General features: G+C 45.7%; 1 protein-coding gene across 25 annotated transcripts in view; it reads left to right on the forward strand.

The window, feature by feature from the left end:
• BCAS3 (BCAS3 microtubule associated cell migration factor) overlaps positions 1-21,592 on the forward strand; it is a 454,932-nt gene that overhangs the window by 142,740 nt on the left and 290,600 nt on the right. For all 25 annotated transcript variants that reach the window (XM_088657501.1, XM_088657504.1, XM_088657510.1 and 22 more), the window contains one exon: positions 1,319-1,583. In XM_088657501.1, coding sequence (XP_088513627.1) covers positions 1,319-1,583 — 265 coding nt within the window. The remainder of the gene's footprint in view (positions 1-1,318; positions 1,584-21,592) is intronic.

Raw genomic sequence — 21,592 nt, forward strand, 5'->3', positions numbered from 1 at the left:
GCTCTCAGGGCCAAATTCAATTAAAAAATTACACCAGACTCCTGTGGTTTTGGTTTTCTTTTTTTTAAGCAATTCCGCACCACCCCAGCCCCCTGGCACAACAATTTTGCTTTATTGAACTGGGCTCTTGATTTAGCTGAGAAACATTTTGAGCAATGACCAAGGTATTGCGTTGCTTGATGTAATATTAAATTCCTAGCAAAAATTCCTGGGTTTGCATTAACAGGAAAATCAAACTTTTGACCCCAGAATTTGAACTCTAACTCTTGACCTCCTCCTGAGCCCACTGCTCCTTATTAATAAGTCTTTTATTATATTTTACAAAAAAAATTCTGTTTTTGCTTATATTTTGGAGGGGAAAGTACACCGTGTGCAGAACTCAAGTCCACCTGTCCTTCCAGCCTTGCATATCTCTCCTCTGATGTTTAGCATGTTAGCAGTCATTTCTTATGCACTTCCAAGCACATTTTCCACTAGCCTTGTTGACTGGACTGATGGAAGTTAATAACAAATAACATCCTCAGGGCAACAGTTTAAAACCTTAGCACTTCTTCTAAACCCAGGGGTTAGAGTAGGTTTTTAGACAAATTCATAGAAGATAAGGCTTCAGCGGCTACCAACTTGGATGGCTATGTTCTGTTAGAGGCAGTATGCCTCTGAATACCGGTTGCTGGGAATCACAGGTGAGGAGAGTGCAGATGTGCTTGGGTCCTGCTAGCAGGCTTCCTATAGGCATCTGGTTGACCACAGTTGAAACTAGGATGCTGGACTAGATGGGCCATCCTCGGAAATTTGCATTCTCCAAAGTTTGTGATGCCTCTCTCCAACCCAAAATGTAAAAGAATGCATTGTGTTAGAGGACATTGCTTGTTAAATTGTATACACTGGGGAAACCCAGCCAGATGAGCGGGGTAATAATAATAAATAAATAAATAAATTGTTGTTGTTGTTGCTGCTGCTGCTGCTACTACTACTACTACTACTACTACCACACTGGGCAAAATTGCATATAAAATTCATATATAAAAATGTTTTTTTATATATGTTTGTTGTCTATGTTTGTTTGTTTTTTTAAAAATGCAAACTGATATGGAAGTGGGGCAAACTGAGAAACCAACATTGACAGAGTTGTCCATCCCTAAAGGAAATATTAATATTGCAGGTTGCCCATAGCCTTTAGGCTATCAAGTGAATAACTAGAGTTAACCTCCATGCACTTGCCTGATCCTTTCCATTCTGCAAGTCAGGCTGATTTCTTGACACCGATTACAGCTCCTCAAATGGTACCACTTGATTTCTCTCCTACCCTCCACTCCAGGTGCAGGACATTTCCTTCAGCCATGACTGCCGCTGGGTGGTGGTTAGCACTCTTCGAGGCACGTCCCATGTCTTCCCCATCAACCCGTATGGAGGGCAGCCCTGCGTCCGCACACACATGTCGCCAAGGGTTGTCAACCGAATGAGCCGCTTCCAGAAGAGCGCTGGGCTGGAGGAGATTGAGCAGGAGCTGACGACCAAGCAAGGAGGTCGCTGTAGTCCCGTCCCGGGGCTATCCAGCAGCCCGTCTGGCTCCCCTCTTCACGGTAAGCGTTGGCTTTTCCTTTTCAATTAAAAAGGAAAACTGCCCTTCTACAAATCTGTGGTGGGTCCACATTTGGAATACAGTGTACAGTTCTTGGTTGCCCTCACCTCGAAAAGGATATCGTATAGCTGGAAGAGGTTCAGAAAAGGGCAACCAAAAGTATCCAGGGGATGGAGTTTCTCCCTTATTAGGGGAGATTGAAGCATTTTTAATTAAGAGAAAAGGTAAGTAAGGGATAACATGATAGAAGGTCATAAAATTGTACATGGCATGGAGAAAGTGCGTAGAGAAGAGTTTTTCTCCCTCTCATAATACTAGAATTCGTGGATGCCCAATGAAGCTGAAAGAACACTCTCCCCTCCTGTGGTTTTCAGCAACTGGTATTCAGAAGCATAACTGACCAAGGAGGCAGAGCCTAGCCATCAAGTCCGGTGGCCATCAATGCCTCCAGTGGGAACAAGTTCCATAGTTTAACTATGCAATGTGTGAAGAAGTACCAGTTGCTGGAAACCACAAGAGGGGAGAGTGTTCTTGTGCTTGGGGCCTTCTTGCAGGTTTCACACAGACATCTGGCTGGCCGTTGTGAAAACAGGATGCTGACCAGGTGGACCATTGGCCTGCTATAGCAGGGCTCTCCTTATGTTCTAATGTAAGAAAGAGAACTGAGTACCTTCCTGATGTTGTTAGACCCCAACTTTCATCATCTCTGACCATTTGCCATGCTGGTCGGGGCTGATGGGAGTTGAGGTAGCCACAGGCTTCCACCCCCTGTGCTACAGCAAGGTATGCAGAAGATAGATCAGGAAAGATGGGTGCTTTTCATATGCAGGTTAAAAATCATTTGAAAGGTTTTAGAGCTTGATCATCTCATGTTTTATTTCATAGACCTCCCAAGGTGGTCTGCTTGGTGTTTCAACGGGTGCTTTTTAACCTGGCAATCGTATTGTTGGTTGGTCAAGGGTAGGCAGTGAGCAACATCTGTACATTCTGAAGACAAATATTTATTGTTTTGCGAGGAAATGTGAAAGCCAGCTCAAGATGAAAGATGAGCTGAAATGAAAAGTTGGGTTTGTTGTCATTGTCGCTGATCTCTTTCACAGTAGTGTAGTTGGAGAGCAGTTGTTCCAAGAGGAAAGTTGTTTCCACAGAGACTTTGCCTAATGCAGCTCCTAACTCTAGGGCTGGAAGCCTGTGGACCTCCGGAAGTTGCTATTCATAGTCCAACAGTCTCTATGAGAACAGGATGCTGGACGAGATGGGCCACTGGTCTGATCCAGAAAGTCTCTTCTGATGTTCTCAGGAGGTGTAGTTGGTTGACCTTAATGCTCTACTATTTATGAAGCATCTTGAAGCAATTTCACAGTACAGTAAACACATATATAAAACCATTGCGTATATAAAATTGGTTTCAAATTCAATGTGATACCAAATGGGATAAGGATCTCCACTTAGAAGGCTTTTTGGAAGAGGAAAGGTTTCGAGAGATGCCAAAAAGGCAATAGAGACGGCGCCTTCCTGTTATGTCAAGGGAGGGATGTTCCAGTGAAAAGGTTCAATCCTCGGTATCTCCACATACGGCTGGGAAAGACTCCCTGCTCCGAAACCCTGGAGAGCCACTGCTGAGCTTGGTGGACCTGCAATCTGATTTCATATAAGGCAGCTCCCTAGGTTCTTTCTTGTGTGATTAAGAGTAGGCCTTGGTTGTTGAGTCATTGCCATGCTAAGGCATCCATTTTTCTGATTGCTTCCTCATCTTGGCATGGTGGCCGGTGAGGTCTGTGCCACCCAGCTTCTCCTGAGATAGAACATTACTTTGCTCCTTGCATTACAATGCAGTGGTCGAGTGTGGCATGCTTGGAACAGACACCAGATTGCTGTAAACCATTATTATAACACATCCAATCATTTTTAACTACTGACATCATATAGAGAACAGGAAGGAGCGATCAGCGTCTGCAGCTTTCATCCATTGGTGTCTGCTTTTTGTCAAGGGGGAACTACAGTAAGTTGTCGCCTTTATAGGTTTTCCAAACACGTTTGAAGCTCTTTCTTTGTAAATAGAAAGGAGTGTTTGATGCTGAAGAAGCATCTGTGAGGTTTCATTTGGTTTTGATTAGTATCACGACCAAAAATTTCAGGAGTGGGCGGGTGGGTTTTTGTTCTTTCCCCAAACCTAGTGGATTATATTATTTTTTTAAGTGTGGGTGTTTTTTTTTTAAGTGACAAGTCAAAACTAAACACCTTGATTTTTGGAGGATATCACAGTTCATCGTAGCTGAGGGAAATACCTTATATATTAAAGCCGTGAATCCTCGTCCTCTCCAGCCACCTCCGATTCATTCCATTTGATGGTGGCTATCCTTGTGGCTGTGTTCCACCTCTCCCGTGGGAGGAAGCATGCCTCCAATAATAATAATAATAATAATAATTTATTATTTATACCCCGCCCATCTGGCCGGGTTCCCCCAGCCACTCTGGGGGAGTGCCAGCTGCTGGGATTCATGAGTGAGGAGAGCGCTGTTGCATGAGGTCCTGCTTGTGAGCTCACCATTGGAGCAGGGGTTCCCAAACTGGCCCGCAGACCACCACAAGCTTCATCCAGGTGGTCTGTGATGTAAAAATGCACTTTAAAAACGTGCAGCATCTAGCACAATTACAATTGCTGCAGCAGAAAAAAAACATGAAATGGTCTGTCGGGAAGGGAACCTCAGCAAGTTTCAAGTTGTCCTTGGGTGGGAGGAAAGTTAGGGGATTAGGACATCTGGTTGGCCACTGTGAGAACTGTCCAGTTGTTCCTACTCACTGCTTCCTGTTCTGTTATCAGTTACTGATCCATAAGAGGACCTCTTCTCTTTCCCCATGATTGGGAGAAAGAGAAACTGAGTGAGATGGAAAGGGTCCATTTAGGCAAGATCGGAAAACCCCTAGGTTCAAAGGATATGAGATACCAGGGACAAGCAATGGTCCTGGCCTTCCTACCTAGATTGGGCTAGTTGTTTTTAGAAACAGGATGCTGGACTAAGTGGGCCCAGACTTTGCTCTGATCCAGCAAGGAAGTCCCCATGTTCTTATTACTCATGATCCTTAGGAATCAAATCTCCTTGTTCTGACGCTGTCTACCTTTGACTGCCAGCCCCTGGGGATTGAGCACAGACCACCGTCTTCCTGCCCTGCTCATGGGCTTCCTGGAGCCATCCGGCTGGTCATGGTGGGAAACAGGATGCTTGGGCTTGATGGGACTTTGGCAGGGATTATTTTATGAGGAGCTGCAGCTGCTGCAAATGTCCCGGTTGCATTGGGCCTCTTTACGTCTCCCCTAGCATGTAGCTTGCCACCCTTCCACTACCACCCTTCAAGACCTGTGAACCTCGTCCGTAGGGCAGAAGCAGCCCATGTGGTTTCCTCCAGATGCTGGCTGAGACTGCTGGGAGTTGGAGTCCAGCAACACATGGAAGGCACCCACCCGGTTGGTTCCTCTTGCTTCGCGGAGAAGGGTGGTGAACATTTTTCAGGTGAAAGGCCATATTCCAGGTGGGCCACATACTAGTGGTGGCTGGGGGAATGGGTGGAACGACAAATGTGGATTGCACCTTTGTACAATAGGTTTGTTGTTGCACACCCTTTCTCCATCCTCCATCTAGGCAAGTGAGTCCAAGGATGCATCCCAGGTAGGCAACGGCAAGGGGTGTAGCCTGGGAGAGTCATTTAGCCCTTGGCCCTGATATTCCCCACCCTTGCTCTAGGACATGGAAGAAATGTCCCCACCCCAAATGGTTTTTTATCCTTCCTTCTGACTTTTATCTTTCAAATGCATTTGGCGCAGCAGAGAAGAAAATCTATTTATGATTTATTCTGGTCCCAAATTGTTTACTTGTGCAATGTAAACCTTTTTATCAGAGTGGGGAGCCGTCCTCACAGGGAATGACTCACTCTTGACTCCTGCCAGGTTTGCTGTCTTTGAGCAGGAAGGCAGGAAAGGAAATGGTTAAGAAGCATCAGACAAGGGGATAATTTCCTTTGCACCTGTTATACAGTTTCTCTTTTGTTGCTTAGGTCATTTTATCTGCCAGCCCCACCCTGTTGTATATTTTTGGTCCTTTGGTAGAGCTGCCAAGCTTGTTTCACCAGTGACCTCAGTCCCAAGTTGAGCATCCTTCTATGGGGTTTTGCTGTTTCCGGGAACGACATGGTGCTACCGAGTTACATCAGGGGAAGATCAAAATTAGGTTGCCATTGCCTAAATTCCCAGATTTAGCAATGATCTTTCATTTTCATTTTCAGTTTTTAAGCAGTGAGGTGACAGTGAACTAGCATGACAAACAGACATTTTTGGGGGTTTTTGCCCCCTTGAAAAATTGATAAGAGAATGACATACCCAAAATGCAAACATGATGAATAATTGGTTGCAATTTTATTTTCCCATTTTTAGTTTTGTTGTCCCACAACCTTTAAACTGGAGGGTGGGATATATGTGATCTAATATGAAATTGTTCTTTCTTTCTTTCTTTCTTTCTTTCTTTCTTTCTTTCTTTCTTTCTTTCTTTCTTTCTTTCTTTCTTCAGAATCATAGAATCATAGCAAATTACCTTGCTGTGACTCAGGCCACTGGTCCAGCTTCCTCAGTATTATCTACACCAGGCATCTCCAAACTTCGGCCCTCCAGATGTTTTGGACTACAATTCCCATCTTCTCTGACCACTGGTTCTGTTAGCTAGGGATCACGGGAGTTGTAGGCCAAAACATCTGGAGGGCCACAGTTTGGGGGTGCCTGATCTACACTGATAAATAGCGACTCTCCAAGGTTCAAGCAGGGAGCCTCCCACAGGCCTACCAGGGGATGCTGCCAGGGGTTGAACCAGGGACCTTCTGCATTCAAAGCAGATGCTCTGCCGCTGAGCTGCAGCCTTTGCTCTCTACAATGGATGAGGCTGCTCTTTGTTGTCTCTGAATCACTGTGATTAGTTTGTTCAATCGCTCCCAGTGGAGAGAGGCAGGGAAATGTGTCCTCAACCCCAGCTGAAATATTTTTGAATTGCAAAACCTAGAAGAAGGTTGGGTAGGCCTTAATAAGTTGGTTTTCTACGTTATGCCTTCGAATCATAGAACCATAGAGTTGGGAGGGAATACGAGGGCCACCTGGTCCAACCCCTTGCAGTGTAGAACTCTTTTGCCCAATGTGGGGCTCAAACCCACAGCCTGAGATTAAGAGTCTCATGCTTTACTGACTGAGCCTTGTCTATAATAAATCACTTTTATTTAAGGTTTGTGGCAGGATTGGGAAGACCCAACCAGTTTATACGACTTTCAAACCAGCTAATCACAATCCATGGTCCTGAGAAAGGAATTAATTGAGTAACTGAAGGTTCTTGTGAGTCCAGGGTGCATGCTTCTCACAGAGGAGGCTGCCCACTGCATCTCTAAATGAGTCACTGCTCATCCAGGGAGAGGGCAGAGCACGTTCAGAACATTGAACGCCCCAGTTTCAGTCCCCAGCACCTCTAGGTAGGGCTGGGAAAGACCCTTGCCTGAGCTCTGGAGAGCCTCTTCCAGCCGTTGTAGATGATTTTGACTTAGATGAACCAACCTGCTTTCCTGTGCCTCCTTCAGCTTCTGCTTGGGGAGAGCAACTTTGCCACATCTCTGCATCAGCTGTGTCAGGTTCATTCAATCGACCCCAGATGCAGGAAAACAATCAACCTGCAGATAAGGTTGCCAGTTGTGTCTCTACCTGAGTCCCTGCCCTTTCAGTGAGAGGCAGTGGATGTCACGGGGGGCGGGGGGAATTGGGTGGCAGAGAAATGAGCTCTAGCCCAATATTGTCTACTCCAGCTGGTAGCAGCTCTCCAGGGTTTCAGGCGGGGGACATTCCCATACCTACCTGGAGATGCACAGTAGGTTCCCCCCTATCTAAATAAAGTAGCCAGTTGAAGTGCACTTCCCTCCCCCATCAATAATGTGTTGTTTGACCCTAAGAAACTCTTGACTTGAGCCTCCTGCGGGGCTGCAGAATAACATATGTCACATTGCAAAGTTTCCCTTAAAATCAGGGGTGGGAGTGAGAGAGACCAAGCGTTTTCATCCGCAGCCTTTTACTGTCTGTGCGTACGAGTTGTATTGCAAGGGAGAAAATGAGGACAGAATCCAGAGGTTTGATAAATATACACATCTCAGAATGCCTGCAATGTGTCCCTGTCCCTGTGCCCGATTTCCTCTCCTCTCCTAGCAGGGTTCTTATGGGAAAGCAGACTTGAAAGACGTGACGGCTCCTGTTCCCCCTTCCTGAGAAACAGATTGGCTTCCTTTAAGTAACACTCACTTAAGAAACCACCTTTTAGAGCATGGAGGACCTAAAATAGTCCTTGCAAAAATGAGCTGGAGCATAACACGAAGCACTGGAGGGCAGTTCCCGTCCAAATTACATTTAATATCCGAGCCTGTAAACAAGAGAGCCTGTCGGCAGAGCTGTCTGCATGCCTCTCTCTCCAGTCCACCCCCTTTTCTCTTTCATTTTATCTCCTGCCGTGTTGACTGGTGGTTCTAGATGCAGGCCTTAAAACATTCAAAGAGGTTTTGCTTCGTCTGACAGCAACCACAGTCCAGCTTTGATCAGAGCTGCTGTAAAGATGTCCATCCCCGTCCCCGCTTTTACTCATCATCCAGAAATGATGAGAGATCTGCATCCTCTGGGTTGGATGATGTGGAAGAGGGTGTCAAGGGCTCCTTCCCACTCCGGGTGGCGTGACATGTGTGTTGACAGAGTCCGAGCCTTCCTCGGGCCAACACGGGGGTACCCCTGTCATGACATCTCCTTTTCCTCAGTTACTGTATTGCAAAAGCTCGTGTTCTATGCTTCCTTTTGAGTTTCAGGAGAAGTTTGCTATGTACCAGAAGAGTGGGTTTTTGGGGTAGGGGGTGGGATCAAGCTGCAATCCAAGCAGGTCAACCGGAGCCTATTTGTATGACGATTGGCATTATAATAACCATTTATTGCAATATATATTGTCCTAGGGATTAGCAAATCGGTCAATTTCAGCTTCTCTCAGTTTTTCTAGTTTTAAGGTCAGTTGCCCACATTTCCACATCACTTCGTGGTTTTCTTCGTTTTTAAGAAGTCCTCATGAACATTTAGTGTGAATTTCTCCTTTTAACCACATTTCTGTACATAATTATGCCTAATGTGCACATTTCTCCAAGAAATTTCCATTAATGGGCTGCATTTTTGTATGTTATTTTCACCAGTGCTTGCATTCTCCGCCGCCGCCCATCCTAGAATATACATTTCTGTCCACGTTTCTTGGCAGGAGAGCTGCGTTGCAAAATTAGGAGATGTGCAAATTTTGAAGGATGGCTGCATTTTAGTTTGCAAATTGTTTAAGTAGGCTTGCCTTTAAATGTGAACCAGACTGGGTTTCGCCCGGGCCACTCTCAGTATTCATGTACACTGGTTTTTTAAAAAGCAAAGTTTAGATAGGCATGTGCCAACAAGAGGCTCAAAACCTAAAATCAACAGTGGGTAATACAACCGGAGGAAGGTAACAAGGCCATAGCTCAGGAGCAGAGCCCTTCCTTGCTTTGCTTTCTGAAGGCCCCAGGTTCAATCCCTAGCATCTTCAGTTAAACAGATTGTATGTTATGGGAAAGACCTCTGTCTCTTTGCCTGAGATTCTGGGGAGGAGATAGTGTTAGGTTAGATGGACAAATCATTTGACCTGGTATGAGGGGAGAGGCAGAGCACATCCTTTGGGCATTTCACTCTGAGGTCGCCATGCTGAACACTGAAGCAGGGCAGCATTTTTTTTCAGTTTAGTTAATCCAGAATATGTCCTCCCCTTGCTCTGCCCATCATTGGCTCAGGCTCTGATTGTAAAGCAAACAGAGGTTAGGGATCAAGCTGGTCTGTATTCAACATATTGAACCAGGGATGGGGGACCTTAGGCCTGGGGGCCTGGGGTCTTCCAGTCCTCTCTGTTTGGTCGTCAGAACTCTCCCCAAGCTGCACCCAGCCACACCCCTGCCCTGCTTTGTACCCTCCTTGGGTATCTTTGCCTGCCTGGAACGTGTCCTTGATTTCTGATCATGCTTCTTGCTTGCTAGATGGAGGACAGGAAGGAGCGTGTGTGAGAGTCAGTATAGGGAAAAAACCCTACAGTATTGTATAAAGGTGAAAATATACACCTGTTGCTTTGCCCACTTTGGCCTCCAGCCCCACCCACCATTGCTGTGTGGTCCCCAAAAGGGAGAACATCCCTTGGGATGAGAAAGGTTTCCCAGCCCTTGGAATAGTTCAGTGCCTGGAAGGAAGGACTAAGGGAAGGTATCCCAAAGGAGGAGGGAGACTCTGAACCCCATGTTTATTTTAATTTTTTTAATTACACTTAATATTTCACCCTTCTTCCACCGTGGAACCCACAGTGGCACACACATGGGATTTTCCATCCAGGCACTGACCATACCCAGACCTGCTTAGCTTTGGCAAGGTGGTGGCCTCCTGGACCTGCTAGCATGGACCTTTCTTGCCTTAAATACAAGACCACCAACTAGTTTCCCTTTCTGCGTGACAGAGGCAAAGTTCCACCTTTAAACAGAAGGTGCCAGCCAGGACCATCACATCTATTTGGGGCCTTAGATGTATGCAAAACAATGACACCACAATCTTCATTTTGAGCATTAACGTTGGGATGCTTAAGTGAATGTCCTCTAGAGGGTGGTGTTTTCTCAGCTTTTGCCACGGGTGCCTCGGAGAACCCCCCTCTCCTCTCCCCGCACTGTATGTCTGTGTTAGGCCAATGGCCGATTTATGATGTATGAGGTAGCAATATTGTTTTATCTTGCTGTTCCACGATATGGGAAGGCCGTCACAGCCGCTTGTTGACTTCGTGTTTGAAATGTTCTTGGAGCTGTTGTTTATACGTTCCCCTCGGAAAGAATTTGCCTCAGCTATTTCTCCTTTTCAAATTCCAAATGACATATTTTTTGTGTGGGGGGGGGAGAGGTGGGAAGAATTGCTCTTGATTGTCCAGCAAAATTTCAAATCGTCCTTCTGTGTATGTGTGAGAGAGGCCTTTTCGCTAGGAGCCAGTTCAAGTATTATGCAGTGGAATTATGGGCTGCACCATTTCAAAGTGCAGGATCTGTGTGTGAGTGTCACATTTCGTTAATGCTACTTCACATTGGAAAAAAAGGGGAAAGTGCATATCAGAGAGAGAGGTTTAGCATACACACATTCCCTCCACTGTAAGATCATAAGAAGAGCCCTTCTGAATCAGCCCAAAGGCCAGCATTCTCTTCTAACAATGGCCAAGCAGATGCCCCAATGGGAAGCTTGCTACTAACCTAGTAACTGCAAGGAGCTTTTTCTGTGGTAGCACATCTGCCGTGCATGTAGAAGTTCCCGGGTTTAATCCCTGACATCTCCACACAGGGCTAGGAGAGAATCCCGCAAGTCAGTGTAGGCAATACTAAGCTAGATGGACCAAGACCTGACTCCGTGTTCTTCAGTGACAGAGCTCATGTATTATAGCAGTTGAATAAATTCTGAGTTAAACTTGAATACACAGGTTTACTGTGACTTAATTCGTTCTGTGGCATCCTCTGCAATAATTTGGCATGCACACCCAGAAATATTTCTTATTTTCTTATTTTCATAGCAATTCCTTTCAGTACAGGTTTTTTTAGGGGAGAGAGGGTGTTCTCAGTAGGTACCTGTATATAGGTGTTGTTGTTGTTGGCATTCATCTGTCTCGAGAGACGATGGAGTGTGCCTCTGGGGGTGAAGTCAAACTGCTGCATTAGCAGCACCAAGGTGACCAAGCCTGGGCAAAGTGTAATGGAGGTCATGGGCTGGCCAGACAGCAAGACCCACCTCTCAGTTTTGCTGATGTTGTCCAAAGAAAAGCAGAGCAACATGTTTGGCACCAGCTCGGCTGCAGGAGTTGCTGGAAGGAGGCAGACAAGGCACCATCCAACTGTCTTAGGGACTCCACTCCAGTTTTGTGTAGGGTGTACTCCTTAGCCTTTTCTTTTCTTGAAGAAGATGGCCGTCTTCTTCTTCTTCTTCTTCTTCTTCTTCTTCTTCTTCTTCTTCTTCTTCTTCTTCTTCTTCTTCTTCTTCTTCTTCTTCTTCTTCTTCTTCTTCTCCTCCTCCTCCTCCTCCTCCTCCTCCTCCTCCTCTCAATGCTCTGTGTGAAGAACCACCTGCACTGCCCTAAATTAGGCGCTGGTGGGCAATGGGAGGGCCCAGGAGTGGTGGCTTTGTTTGTGGGTGAGGATGGACAAATCTGCAGTGGCAGTCAACTTGGATGACTTCAAAAGTGTATTAGACATGGAGGATAAAGCTGTCAGTGTCTACTAGCCACGATGGTTATGTTCTGCCACCGCTGTCGGAGGCAATATGCCTCTGAATGCAATAAGTGAGGAGAGTTGTGCTATTGTGCTCTGGACATGATTTCAAAGCATCCCATTGAGGCATCTGGTTGAACATAATGTTCAACTAGATAGGCCAGTCACCTGATCCAGCAGGTCTCCTTATGTTCTTTTAAAGCAGTTGCAAAGGGGTAGAAAAAGTAGGTTTGAGTAGGAAAGGGGTTCAGCCCCAGACTTGTTCTTGCCCATGATATGCTAAAAATGCTCTCTCCACACTCTCCACTTTATATGAAGCCCCCAGCAAGACCCCTCATGTGCACAGATCTGCCACCACAATATCTCCTTTGGCCCATGCAGTGAGCTGAACAGAATCCTACCCCCCCTGCACTGATGCCCAGGAGTCCAGGCCGGTCAACTTCTGAGACCACCACAGCCACTGAGGCTTTCCCCTCCAGGAGCCCTGAGGCCTAAGAGCATGATTGATACCCTTCCCGTAGAGGGTTATTTTCCCCTAGATGCAGGGAAGTTCAACAGCTTGCTTCCCTACTTTGCCATATAATAATTGATTTTGTGTGTGTCCTGATTTATAAATAAGGAAGGGGAGAGCGGTTGGCTTTTGAACCCTAAAAAATGTAACCAAAGAGGGACTTTAAAAAGTGTCAGGAGATTAAAATGAGCCCATCTCAAGACACAGGCACAGTTTTTTCTTTAGTATTGAAAGATGTTGATGGGCGGTGAGGGTTTGTCTTTTTTTCTTTTTAAAAAAGTTCATTGGTTCCGCATTTGTGGGCTCGTGAAACGGGTCCCTTTTCCCATCCCAAGGAAATGCATCTTTGACACTTCTCATGACCTGACTCGATATATTTTCTGACATGGAGCCAGAGAAATATCCTTAAATGTAAAAGCAGAAGCTGCTGAGAGAAAAGCGGAAAGGAAGGGATGGCCTCAGGCACCTTGGCACCCGGGGTGAAATATCAAAAATAGATCTCTCTCCTCACCAGGCCTGGTCTGGCCAGAGTTCACTCCCATAGCCGCTGCGTCTCCCTGCTTCCCCTCTCACAGAGGCCTGTGCTGCTGGTGTGATCTTCAGGTGTGGTAGTGATGGGGCTTCGAAAGAGTATTGGAAAGATTAATACTGTACAGTGATTATGTCCCAACCCCATGGTTGAGGATAGTAATGCTTCTGAATACCAGTTGCTGGAAACCACGGGACTGGAGGGTGCTCTCACTCTTGGATCCTGCTTGTGGGTTTCTTACTGAGGCATCGAGTTGGCCACTGTGAGAACAGGCTGCTGGACTAGGTGGGCCATCGGCCTGATCCAGCAGGTCTTTCCTTATGTTCCCTGAGGGGCCATTGGATGGTTGTCTAACCCTGTGAGGTATATTATCCAGGGCTTTCTTCCTAGAAAGAGACTTGTTAAACCTTTTTTAGGGCCCTGGGTATCCAGGTGAAACTCGGAAAATTAGAATATCGTCGAAAAGTGCAATTATTTCAGTACTGTATTGCAACTTATTATTTTTTCTTTTTCTTTTAATTTTTACAAATGCTTTCTTTTGCAAATTCCACAGTAATAAAACAAATAGTTACAATAATAAAAAAAAACCATCACTATTACATTTCATTAATTACATTCCATTTATAATAGACCCGCCTAACGACAAATAATTACAACAAATAAAGGCTTGACATATCTTGCTTTGCATGTCATGCATCTATCTCATATATTGGTTTCACCTTTTATGTCGCATTACTGAAACAAATGCACTTTTCGACGATATTCTAATTTTCCAAGTTTCACCTGTATTACCAGCTTTCCCCAACTTGGGGCTCTTCAGATGATGTTGGACTCAAAGTCCCATAAACCCTCAGCAGTCCTGGATGATGGGAGCTGGAGTCCCACCACATTTGGAAGGGCTGTTGTGACGATGTAATTGTGAGGTGGGCAAGAGAAACCACATGCCACCACTACCCAAAATTTCTAATATGAAGTTTGTGAGTGTCAGACTAGGATCTGGGAGGTCAGGGTTCAAATCCAAACTTGGCCGTAAAGGTCACCGGGTGACCTTGGTGTTCTTCCTGCCTCTCAGCCTCACCTACTTCTGCAAGTTGTTGTGGGCGTTAAATGAGGAGGCAGAGAACCGTGTGCCCCACCTTGAGCTGCTAGGAGAAGACAGCGGGATATAAATGTAACAGATAAATAAAATAAATAAATTGTGGAAAACGTGAGCTTCAGAAGAGGTTTGTGTGCTTATAAAAGCATTTGTATGTTGCTCTTGGACACTAAAATGGGGCCATCAGCCACTCATATAAAAACACCATAGAAATCAAAATAAAATCCGGTAAAATTGGGAACAGAATGAACACCGACATAATTAGCAAAGGGAGAGCCCACATTTTACAGATTAAAAGCCAAGCATTTAAAAAATATATATCAAAAGTCTTTACTCATTTTGAACTTGCTGTTTCCCACACATTCACTTCAGTCCCACATTCTCCTGGTCAGCAACCAATTTTTACCAGCGGCCATATTTTGAATTGAGCAACGCCTGGTGACATTTATTTTCTTGTTCATTTTTAGTGAGCCATTTATGTCTGGCCATTCAAAAAAAAAACACTTTCCCAGGGTGGATCAGGCAACACACACACACACACACACACACACGTGTACAGTAATAAAAACTTGACATAATTAACCAAATTATTAAAAAGCAGCAAATAAAGCAGTCAAGAGCAACTAAAGGTATGCAGTTTTTAAATTATTGGTAAATAAAATTTAAAAGTCTTTTCCCAGCACTGGAAAGGTGTTAGTGCAAGTGCCCAACAAACTCCCTTTGGCAGACAGTTACACAAAAGGTCCCCACCCCTTGAACAGACCCTTCCTCAGTCACCACATGCCAGGTCTCCAACAACGGCTATGGAGAAGGGCTTCTGAAGATGATGTTGCTGCTTAGATTTCTTACCATTCTTACAATGAGGTCCCAGAGTGGGTTACAATAATTTTTAAAAAATACAGTATTAAAAACAGTTAAAACTGATTGTTATCAAAAGAGTGGTGTGGGTTCGAGAATATGTTTTTCAGGTGTCAGAAGAGCTGTGTCTTCGATATCTGTTGAAGGTGCCTATTGCACCCCTGTCACAGAAAATGCCCTCTCCTTCAAGAGGGTCTGTAGGGAAGGAGGCATACTTGCAGATATTTGGGGTCTAAGTCATGTAGGGCTTTAGAAATTGATCTGTAAGACCGTCTGTATAGATGCGGGTTGTTTTACACTTTTATTGGTTTTGTTATGATTGGTTTAAATGTTTCTACTTTTCCGGCAAGTCACTTTGGGTCACTTTTGTGAGGAAAGCAACTAATAAATACAATTAATAATAGTGATAATGCCGGGCCTAAAGTGGCCAAAGCTGCTTTTGTTCACACTGAGGGCACCCTTTGCCTGCACCTCGGCATGGCTTGTGTCCCTTTGCATCTGGGATCAGGCTGGGGGCCAGGTGAGAAGCCCATGCAGGCCAGAAGGAGCCCCCAAGGTTGCCTATTGCCTTCTCTCTGTGTTGCACATCTAGCAGACTTGGCGTGTCCTTGGCCTGCCGCTGACGCTCACTAGGGTGTAAATAAACGCCTTGCAGCAGGATCTCATAACAGCGGGTGAGTGGTTAAGAAAATGGTGCGTGAAGTTCACCCTGATCTGGATGTGCCACTGGTTTATGAGGCACACGGCCTCTCTTCTCCCAGTGTGTATCGGGGTGTGAACTCCATTTGTCCCTGGCGCTGGAGCTTATCTTCCAAATGTACTTGCTTAACTGGCTGGCTGGCACAGCAGCCTGCATTGTGCTCAACAGCAGGATCCACCTCTCTTCAGGCCCTGAACCCTTGCCCTCCTTTGGGAGTGAGATGTTTCATGATACTTAAAGGGGATGCAGTGATGACATCAAAGGATGAACACCTGGGAAGAGGGGGGGGGGGTCGCTTCACAGACGTAATGGCTTTCTATTACCATGGTCACCACTTTGTCACATTCGCAGCCAGAGGTGTGAAAAGTAGGTTTCATTTATTTATTGTCGACTTTGCCAACCCACGCAGGTGGGAGTTGTAGCCCCAAACCTCTGGAGCCTACCAAGTTGGCAGAGGCTGATAATGAGGAAGGGGCCCCCTAGCTCAGTGGTAGTGCAAATGCTTTGCGTGCAGACGGTCCCAGGTTCAATTCCAAGTGGCGTCTCCTACATGCCTGTGTTTCTCATATCCTAGCCCTGGCCTGTTCTTATAGCAGACTACTCATTTCTGCTTAGCGTAACTGGTCTGAATTTTCGGTCCAACTTCCTCTTCCTTCAAGCAACCAACTCTGCCACCTCTGCGACTTGTGCCAGTCTTTTATACACCCCTGCCCCAGTACTGTGGTTCTGTCATGCTACTTGCAACCATTGCTGATACAGAATCTTGCCTGGGGTTCTAATCTTGCAATGCCTGGAGGGTTTCTGGAGCCCCAGTTCAGGACTTGAGTCAGAGATTTTGGCTTTTTGCCCCCCCCCCTCAAGCAGTGGTGGCTGGTCACCATTGGAACGGGTGGCGTGGAATACATGGAGCTCAAACAGCAAGTGGAGCCAGAGCCAGTGGCAGGCAGAACCAGCTGATTTTAGTTCCCACCCACCCACCTTCCTCCTCCCTGCTGAGTTCTACAGACAAGTTCTGGTCTGTGGGATCACAGGTACAGGACTAGTCTCAAGCCTTTTGGCAAACTGTGACTCACACCAAGTCTTGAGAATAAGAGAGACAATATTAACAGAAGGATGGGGGGGGGATTGTATGTAAGAAAAATGAACTGGTGGCAACGATGTGTGTGTGTTTTGCTAAGTGTTGCAATTGTCCCAGCTGCGGGTTACGCATTCTCCCAAACTATTTCGGCGAACCAGCATTGCTTCCGCAGAAATCCATGCCTCCCCTCCCGGTTTAGATTCCAGGCCTGTTGTTTCTCTCCAGGACGCCACTGTTTCCTCTTCCGACTCTCACAGATTTGCTGATAGTACTGTAGCAGGTCTGAGAAAAGGTCAAGAGAGGAGGGTGAAAGTCCTGGAACTGTATCTGGGAAGGGTTTTTTTTAATCCTCATCACAACTCTCCCCCCCCCCCCCCGTATTGAATGAAAACAAAAAAGGAAAGAAAATAAACTGCACAGTGTCCCATGCATATTCTTCCCTCCCCCACTAGAACAACATCCTGACATATATATTTAGAAAGATGATTCCCCCCATTTTTTGTTGCTGCATTAAAAAAAAATAACAGTGACTCTGACTGAGAGTCTTTATGGAATGCAAAAGTAAAATAAAACCTCTCAGCCCAACCCACAAACAGGTCTTAAAGAGTCAGGCATATTCATAAAATATTACTGTGATGTTTTATGTAACAGGGGTATATATTTGAGCATGTGCAGAAAGCATTTCTTTAAGCAATAAGCCACCACTAGGGATGGGGGAGTAATTCTGTCCCTTTTGCATTTAAAGGTGAATTTACCAAATTTTCAAGGAAACTGCATGCAACTCAGCAAGACTTCCTAGTAGATCTTGCTCCTATAGAGCAATTGCCAGGACTGAAGGCCCCTGCCTTCAACCCCTCCTAAGGCTCCTCCTCTCCCAGATGTTTCCCACCAGTCTCAAACTATGCTTACAAAGCCTGCAGTTTGTCTGGGCCCAGTAAATATGTTTGGAGCAGGACTGTTGTTTTTCCAACTGCACTTCAGGCAACATGATTGGCAACTGCTTTCAGGGCACCCAGAGAACACACCCTTTCGGCCTAGATTCAGCTGCGGCTGAAAGTAACTGCAGCCTATCTGTGACACTGTGAATGGGAGGAAGTGCGAACTTCTGCCTTGGTCAGGTCTGGTCTACTAAATGCTAGGAGCCTGGCATTTGCCTGATCTGTTCCAGTCCCTGGCTCTAGGTATTGACTTCCAGGGATGCTGGGATGGAGAGAGCTCACTCCAAGCCTAGATGTGGGTATGACCACCAGCTCCTTCACACACCCCAAGGCTCTGTCAAGATGGAGCATGTTGCTGGTACTTTAGTTGCCCCAAACTCATAGCTGCCAAGTTTTCCCTTTTCTCGCGAGGAAGCCTATTCAGCATAAGGGAAAATCCCTTAAAAAAAGGGATAACTTGGCAGCTATGCCCAAACTCTGTGAAAGTTTAGTGATCTACGCAATATTTTATTCAAGTTAGCACCCTTGGATGAGATGGATCCCTGCTGTGATCCAGGAGGGCTCCTCCCATGTCCTGATCAGGTTCAGACCAGTTTCTTCTTTGCCAGGTCAGTGGAAACTTTATACCGCAAAGGTGTTTTTGATGATTGCACAGACTTTGCCCCTTCTTACCAAATGTGACATCTTTGCTAGCAAAAACAGCTGCTGGCAGCCCAGAGGCCATCAACACTGTCTTAGGCTTGTGACTATTGAGTGATTAAGCAATGGACCTGCATGCTTGTGTGTTTTCTTCTTTTTCTTTTTTAATTATTACTTAAATTCTCTCATGTTTCCATCACACTGCAATTGTTTGGTGTATCCAGATTTCTGCACATTTCGCATTCTTTCTTAAATGTCTAAGAAACAGCCGCTTGATGTCTGCTTCCTGCGCCCCCCCCCCCAATGGCCACAATAGTGCTTCTTTTTTCCTGCCATTAATTTAATAGCCGCTCCTTAAAAAACCCCAACTATACCTTTGAAACTGCTCTGCACCGAATCATACCACCGGTTCTCTGGTGAAAGGGCCACAGCTCAGGAGTAGAGCACATGTCTTGCAGGCGAAAGGTCCCTAACATCTAACATCTTTGCTAGCAAAAACAGCTGCTGGCAGCCCAGAGGCCATCAACATCTCCAGTTAGGGCTGGAAAAGGTTCCCTGTCTGGAACTCTAGAGTGCCTGCTGCCAGTCAGTGTAGACAATACTGAACTTGATAGACCAACGTTCTGACTCAGTATAAGGCAGCTTCCTAGGTTCCTATACTCTTTCCATGGAAAATACTGAGCTAGATGGACCATTTTTCTGGCTCAGTATAAGGCAACTCCATACATTCCTAAGTGTTAAAATCAGTTGTTTCTTTTCCTGTTCCCATGTCAAACATTGGCTGATATTTTGAGGAGGAGCTGAAGCATCTGCTTTGCATGCAGAAGGACCTGGGTTTAACTGCCCCCCCACACCTGGTGTCTCCAGGTTGGGGAGGGAATGTCCCCTGCCTGAAACCCTGGAGAACTGCCGCCAATCAGTGAATACTGAGCTAGAGGGACCTATGGCCTGACTCAGCATAAAGCAGCTTCCTTTGTTTCTCTTTACCCTATATTGCCTACTCTGACAGGCAGCATCTTTCATAAGATTTTAGGCAACTGTCTTTTCCAGTGCTATTTCAAATGCTTTAATTGCCAGTGTAATATAGTACAGGATTAGCCAACATCCTGCCCTCCCAGGTTGTTGGTTTTTTTGGGGGGGAGTACAACTCCCATAAAATGTTGCCGACATGGCCAAGGGCCAGGGATTGTGGGAGTTGCAGTCCAACGGCGTCTGGAGGGCACCACATTGGCTAACTCTCAAATAGAGGACGTGCAGCATATACCATGGTCTCTGTGCCCACGAAACGGCTACATGTACACCACCTGCTTTGGCCAAGTGTCTCCAGATCACTCCATTCAAGAAGCAAGCATATCAGCTACCCAGATTTTCCTGAGAGGGAGGGTGTGTGTGTGCACGTTAGACAGAGGAGGAGGATACTTTGCAAATGGCATTACCCGGGAGTTGCTCCTGATGGCTTTTGCACAAACGCCCAACTTTGTCAAAACCCCGTAAATCTTGCAAAGTTTATTTTTCTTGCAGCATCTGTGTTTTATAACAGCGCTTTTAATTTGTTTTTGCTTTGTCTGTTGGGATTTCTTTTGTCCGGCGTATTCGGGCCTCCCCCCTTCCATTAAAAAAGAACAAACAAAAAAAAGGACTTCTGAGTGGAAGCGAGCATGTTAAGTTATGACTGGCTTGGGACTCTCTCATCCAAAAAGCAACTATGACAGGCAGCTATCCCCTGCGCAAGCCACAAAGGTGATTGTTGGTTCCCCCCACTCTGTCTCCTCCTCGCCTTTGAATCCTCAGCTTAATCCATTTTGCTGATGTGCACTTCTAATAGAAAAAGTGTCTGGAAAAATATGGATTCCAAATGTTGAAGGGGTGACAGGATGAGTTTGGTTCTCTCTCCACCCCACCCCACCCCACCCCTCTCCTCTCCTCCCTCCTTCAATGCTAAGCATGCAAAATAAAAAATAAAAATTATGGGCTGAGTTTTCCATGTTTCACTTGTAAGTTTGTTTATTGGGGGAAATGTTCTGCTTTTCGAAGAAGTGTACATTATTGTTAGGATGTGCTTTGAAAAGCCAAACTTACCATACTTCCCCCAGCATTAGGGATGAGGGATTTTTCTTTTATCCAGTCCATGTTTAAAGGTGAAGTTACCTACTTTGCAGTTTCTGAAGCAACACACAAACCAACGCCACCACAATCCTTTGAAATTCACACTTATCTGAATTTTGCAGTGCAGATCTCCAGACAAGTAATGTGTACAAAAATGCATATACTAGGGTAAAGTGTTCATATATTAGTGAAAACAATATACAAGTGTGCATTATATTAGGGTGGAATCACCTTGCTAAAATTGATATACAGTAGTAGATAAGATTGCATACAAAAATGTGCATATTAGGAAACATTCCTACTGAAATACTGAAATACTGATAACTATTCATGAAGGCTTTTTAAAAAATTGCAAACTGATATGGAAATGTGGAGAACTAAACAATGGAAAAATGAAAAATTGAGAGAAATAGAAATTACATATTAGCCCATCCCTGTGTAAAAGTAGTGCCTTGCAGTAAAGAAGGAAAAATGGAAGGTGTTTGAAGTCTAGACTTTCTAGATCTCCAGAAACCCCAAACTTGAGACTTGAGGGGCAGTGCCTCGTGATGTCTCAGGGGTGCAAAACGGCCCAAGGATATAGCCTTAGGGGCAAAGGAGCAATTATACAAAGGTCCCATCCAGTGTGCTCAAAACTAAGTCAAGATTTGGACTGGGCAGGAGCCATGATCAATCAGTGGCATGGCCCTAGTTCAAGAAATGTTCAGCAATCAGCGACAGGGGCTTCCTGTGGTAGAGGGCAGGGTATGTGCCTTCTACCATCAGTAGAGTCACATGGCCGCACCTCAGGATGGCCCTGCCACTAGGTAGAGGGAGGCATAGAAGGGAGATGCTGGGAGAACAAAGGGTTGTGTCAGGGTGCTGGAAGACTGAGCTGTGTGTGCCAAACAGCTTGTTCTGCACTCCCCAAGCTCACCTAGTGCCCTGAGGTACAGTGCATGCAATTGAAGTAAGATTCAGCTGTCAGTCTGGTCAGGTGACGATGCCATCTTGTCCTTTTGCCTCAGGCAGCAAAACAACTTGGGCTGGCCCTGACCACTCCACCCAGAGGCCTGCATGTATGGCTGCCTGATTTGTGTGTAGTTCCTCTCCGGTAGAGCACATGTTTAGCATGCAGAAGGACCCAAGTTCAGTCCTTGGCATCTCCAGGGAGGGTTGGGAGACAGCAATAGTGAGCTAGGGGGACCAAGGACAAAACTCCCTATTTCCAGTGACAG

The sequence above is a fragment of the Zootoca vivipara genome, chromosome 14 (assembly GCF_965207765.1).
Source record: "Zootoca vivipara chromosome 14, rZooViv2.hap1.1, whole genome shotgun sequence".
NCBI classification, from domain to species: Eukaryota; Metazoa; Chordata; class Lepidosauria; order Squamata; family Lacertidae; genus Zootoca; species Zootoca vivipara.